General features: G+C 27.7%; 1 protein-coding gene across 1 annotated transcript; it reads left to right on the forward strand.

Annotated features, from left to right (window-relative positions):
- The first annotated feature begins 602 nt into the window (after positions 1–602).
- On the forward strand, positions 603–5,254 carry LOC123296555 (fatty acid-binding protein, heart-like). The gene is made up of 4 exons (XM_044878074.1): positions 603–738; positions 817–974; positions 3,630–3,734; positions 5,133–5,254. The coding sequence occupies exons 1-4, from the start codon at positions 666–668 to the stop codon at positions 5,187–5,189; spliced, it is 393 nt and encodes a 130-aa protein (XP_044734009.1). The 5' UTR covers positions 603–665; the 3' UTR covers positions 5,190–5,254.
- The last annotated feature ends 793 nt before the right edge of the window (positions 5,255–6,047 follow it).

The raw sequence follows: 6,047 nt of genomic DNA on the forward strand, positions 1-6,047 counted from the left end.
GTTTTTGCGAGAATAAAAAAGATTTAAGATAAAATACCCTATCACAAACAATTAGACTTTATAATTTTTTGCATCAGTACTAAATTTACGTCGATTAAAATTTAAGAACATGGTCCAAACTTAGTATTTCAATTTGCTAAAGTAAAACTAATTTTTATGGTTTTTAATGACGTTAAGTTACAACAAAAAAATTCCTGGCCCCCGAAAATAAATTTTTCTGTTTATGAAATTTTTAGAGGAAAAAGTTGACACTGGAAACAGACTCTCAACTTGCCTGCTTTCTGAAATGGTTCTTATATTATGCCTGATTCTAGAACTATAATTATTATATTTTGCTTTTATTTAAATCGGATAAAATTTGAATATGCTTCAGCGAAATTAATGTTTATGGATTTTCATGATGTCGTTAAGGTGGAAAAAATGAAAATTGATCCCAATTTTACTCTATTTTAAGGAAAATTTCTTATAATCACACTAACTTAAGTTGGAATTTGATGGAACGGTCTTCATGAAATACAAGAAGTTTTACTGTATTTATTTTGGCAAACTTTTCAAATTAAACTATATAAATTCGGACGTAATTCAATTGTTACATTTGTTAACAATCTCACTTCTGTTAAAACTTGTAACAGTTTGTTTAAAATTTATTAGATTTAATAAAAAATATGGCTGAAGCACTTGCTGGTAAATTTGAACATGAAAAAAATGAAAACGTTTTAGAATATTTTAAAGCTATTGGTAAGTGTAAAATACAATTAATTGATTAATTTTTACACATATTGAAAAAAAATGTCATTTTAAAATCTATATCTACAGGTGTACCCGATGAAGTAATTGAAAAAGTAGGAAAATTATCACCAACAGTTGAAATTATTGTAAATGGTAATTCAATCACAATAAAAGGTTCCACAGATAGTACTTTTGAAATTGGTAAAGAATTCGACGATCAAGTACCAACTGGCGCTGTACTCAAAGTGAGTACTTTGTTGTTTATTGAAATTAGTTTAAAACAAGTGAAAACAAACAATTGACTGAGTTAATTGTTGAAATACCATGTATAAGCAGTGTTGATTACTCTTTCACATTACACATACATACATGTCTTACATATACCACTAGTTCGATTTACATCTAGGCATATAAATATCGCGAGTATGACAAAGTACATGCGGTAAGCAATGCATCTAAGTAAGAGATATTATAGATGTTATATGATAGATAATTGTAAAAAAAGACTTCGTGGCTTCGATGTCTTTTCAGCTATACAACAGTTCTTCTGTTGTGTGCCTGCATAGAGTGGGAGAGAACACATGTATATAATACTGCTCACTTAGATGCATATATAAAAATTTCAGCTTGATATGTTTTTTCGTTTTTGAGTTATCGTGATGACAGATGGACAGACGACAGACAGACAGACCGAAAATGGACTAATTTAATGATTTTATGAACACCTATACCTAAATTTTGTTCATAGCATCAATATTTTTAAGCGCTACAAACTTGGGACAAAACTTAGTATACCTTGGTATATTTCATATATATAAACTAAAGTACATAAACAAAAAATCGAAAAAAATTTATGCTTTCTGATTTGAATGAAACTTAGTATATAAGGTAATTTTGATTCAAAAAATTCAAAAATCGTATTCATTTGTTGATTGAAAGCATAGTTTTAAAAATATCACCCATTTTCTCATATTTTGGATCGATATCTCCGAAACTAGTTTCCTAATCGTTATATAAATACGATTTTTGTAAATTATGGGTCAAAATTACCTTATAAACAGAGTTTTATCGAAATCGGAGCCAACATTTTTTTTTCGATTTTTTCGATTTTTGTAAAGGGGTACCCCTTAAAAAAATTCCAAAAAAACGAAAAAAATTTATTGGTTCTGATTTGAATGAAACGTAGTATATAAGGTAATTTTGACCCAAAAAATTCAAAAATCGTATTCATTTGATGGTTGAAAGCATAGTTTTAGAAATATCACCCATTCTCTCAAATTTTGGATCGATATCTCCGAAACTAGTTTCCTAATCGTTATATAAATACGATTTTTGTAAATTATGGGTCAAAATTACCTTATAAACAGAGTTTTATCGAATTCGGAGCCAACATTTTTTTTTCGATTTTTTCGATTTTTGTAAAGGGGTACCTCTTAAAAAAATTCCAAAAAATCGAAAAAAATTTATGGTTTCTGATTTGGATAAAACTTAGTATATAAGGTAATTTTGACCCAAAAAATCCAAAAATCGTATTCATTTGATGATTGGAAGCATAGTTTTTTAAATATCACCCATTTTCTCATATTTTGGATCGATATCTCCGAAACTAGTTTCCTAACCGTTATATTAATACGATTTTTGAATTTTTTGGGTCAAAATTACCTTATAAACAGAGTTTTATCAAAATCAGAGATAAAAAAATTTTTAAAAAATTCCAAAAAATCGAAAAAACCAATACTTGTAATTTTGGAATAATTAATAATTTTGTAGTAATAATTTTGAACGGAATACGCAAAGTAGAGCTGCCTATTCGTTTAAATAAGTTTTAGTAATTTTTTATTATTGAATAGTTTAAATATTTATGAATAAACAAGTGAAAACAAACAATTGACTGAGTTAATTGTTGAAATACCATGCAAAGTCAGTGTTGATTTCTTTATCACATTACACATACAAACATGTGACACATACATAACTGATAATCAAGTATAGTACATATTATAAAATTTCCGCCTAATTGGCGCCCTCACGGGTAAACAGTGATGTTTACGAAAAAAAGTTTTAAACAAAAGTTATTTAATTTTTGATAAGGAACATTTTTTACATTTAAACTTTTGTTCTATCTCTATCGGTTTACAAGATGGGTCCTACCCAAGACCCAATTGACCTATCATGCTCATTTGACCTATCATTTGACCTCACTTGTTACGTCCTGAGTACGCTGTAAAAATTTCAGCTTGATATCTTTTTTCGTTTTTGAGTTATCGTGTCCACAGAAATGGACTAATTAGGTGATTTTATGAACACCTATGACAAATTTTTTTTCCTAGCATCATTATTTTTAAGCGTTACAAACTTGGGACTAAACTTAATATACTATGTATATTTCATATATACATGGTATAATATTGTTTAATTTTTGAAAATTTCTGTAGCTAGGACATACTTTAGCACTTGTCCCTGCCCTTTCTTTTTAATTACTTCAAAGTTCTTTCGAAAAGCCATTTCACATATCTTGGCACTAAAGATATTTACGTCATTTATTTCTATTTTTTATCTAATTGCAGAGGAAGGGTTTTGTTTTTTTTTTTTTTTTTTTAAATTTTTAAGTATCTACACCAAATCTATATTTTACTCCGTAACATAGCAAAAGACTCTATCAATTTTCAGTAGGTCTATTGATTTTTTCACTTTTTATTTTCCTAATTTCACTGGCTGCGTTTATCTGAACCGATTTGTTTGGTTAGTATCGGCATCTGACGTATCCTATTTAAAAAAATATCTTTTAAAAATGAAGTTTCGTTAAATTAGAGATTTAGCGATTACTTCACTTGGATGAAGCCGGCGTTTTCCATATGGAAAAAAGGTAATTTATTAATCAAATATGTTTTTAATTTTAGAGTATTCCAACATTAGAAGGTGGCAAATTAGTAATCACTTCCACATCACCTGATGGTAAAAAAGGTACCCGTACTTATGAAGTCACTGCTGATGGACTGATTGTTGTATGTATTTTTTTTAAACTGAAGGTAGTATAGCATAAGGTTGTAGTATTGAGGGTCAAAGTTAAGTACTATTTTTAACCCCCGAAATAAAAAAATTGTGTTATAAGTTTGACCCCTATGTGTATGTCTGTGTCTGTCTGTCTGTCAGTGGCATCGTAGCGCCTAAACGAATGAAACGATTTTGATTTTTTTGGTTTTGTTTGAAAGGTAATTGAATGGAAAGTGTTTCAAGTGCTAGTATAGGGTTCCGTACCCTAAAAAACTAAAAAGTTGGTGATGATATTCAAAATCGATCCAGTTTTTGGAAAAGGTTTTAAAAAAAAAGATAATTTAATTAAGAGCGTTCTTAGATATGTTTCAATGTGAGCTTAGTTGATAGTTCCATCAAGTTAAATAAAATTTACTGAAGTTTGAATTTTTAACTTTTTATCTGTAGTATAAAGATTTTCATATGCGCAGAAAAAAAGGGTGATTTCGGAGAAATCATCGGTTTTCCATGTTTTTCCATAATTGTTTGCAATTTACTCGAAAACTATGCTTTTTAGAGAAAACATATATCAGTCCAAACTTAGTGGGCGTAAAATTTCCGATCGATTTGTATTTATAAACTTTGTCTTATCTTTTAAATTTTCTGGAAAATTTTCTACCTTGTACAATTTTCGTGTTTTTGGTGGTTTTGTGAATTTTCTTAAAAACTATACATTTTACGGGAAAAATACTTTGAATACACGTAGTTAAATATAAAATTTCCTACCGATCCGTATATTTTGATTGTTACCAATCTTCCGCATTTCCGGAAAAATTGATATTAAAATAAAATTTTCCACTTTTTTCCACAGTTTTTTAGAATTTATTCAAAAAATATGTCTTTTAGGGAATAAGTGAAATTTACAAAATTTAAAAAAAACGGAACTCTGTGGAACTCTAAACTGGCACTTGAAATATGTCTAAGAACACTCTCCATTAAATTACCTTTTTCCTTAGAGCCTTCTCCAAATTGAACCGATTTTGAGGATGATGGCCTATTTTTTAGTTGTTTCGGGTACAGAGCTCTAAACTCGCACTTGAAACATAGCTAAGAACACTCCATTAAATTACCTTTGAAACGAAACAAAAAATAAATAAAATCGGATCATCCGTTTAGGCGCTACGATGCCACAGACAGACAGGCAGGAAGACACACACATAGCGGTAAAATTTGTAATACCCCTTTTTATTGGTTTGGGGGTTAAAAAATACTCCAGTCCAGAAAAAAATAGTCCAGATCATTAATCTAGATTGAAAAAAAAGTTACTGCTGATTTGAATAGAGTGGTATGACTTCGATACTGCTGTACTACCTTAATATTTTAATTTTATGTAAAAAAAAACTTTACTTACCTACGTTTATGTTTTCTAGACACTCCAAGCTGAAGGATGCCCAATTGTTGGTAAAAGATATTACAAAAAAGTTTAAAATTAATTAATATTTTAAGTGTGTGAATTATTATTATATTTTGATTATAAATAAAAAACTCCAGAAAATTTATTTTCATTTTGATATTTGTTATTTTTTATTATGAAAGCAATTATCACAATTTTACATGATAGTTTTATTTTGAGTACATTAAAGAGGGATTATTAATAGGATAGTTTTTTTATTTGTATTTAATTTTTTTTTAAACAAAAAGATTAATAATTATTTAACTATAATAATCTGATTTGAAATTATAAAACTATATGGGACAATTTTGATTAATTGGAACTAACAAATAAAAACTAAATTAACGACTATTTAAAAAAACAGAAGGTTATAATTTTAAAAATAATTGTTAGTCTTATAATTTCAACTCAGATTATTATAACATGAGATAGATGTCTCTCAGAGACTTACTTGAAAATCAAAGAATAGAAAAAAATAATTAAATAACGGGGGGTATTATAAAATAAGATTAAAAAAATCTCAAAATCTTTCGAGATAAAATGCTCTATATAAATTATTTAGTAGAAACCAATATATAAATTGAGCACCATAATCTGTGTGATTTTATGGTACGACATATTTTAAATAAATTAAACTAATGAACACAAAAGTTTTGAGTTCGAGTTTTTTGTTTTTTAAGTATTTGGCAGTTTCAAAAAAAATGAAGGTAGGTAAAGATTAATATAAATATTTTTTTTTTGTATATCGCACCATACACAATAAATGAACTAAAATAATATAAAATCAAAAAAAATTTTCAATTTTTACACGCACGCACATACGATTGACTTTATACAGTTTTGATATATATTTTTATTATTTTAATATCTCTATATATAACTTACGAAAGAA

Source organism: Chrysoperla carnea, chromosome 3 (assembly GCF_905475395.1).
Source record: "Chrysoperla carnea chromosome 3, inChrCarn1.1, whole genome shotgun sequence".
Taxonomy (NCBI): Eukaryota; Metazoa; Arthropoda; class Insecta; order Neuroptera; family Chrysopidae; genus Chrysoperla; species Chrysoperla carnea.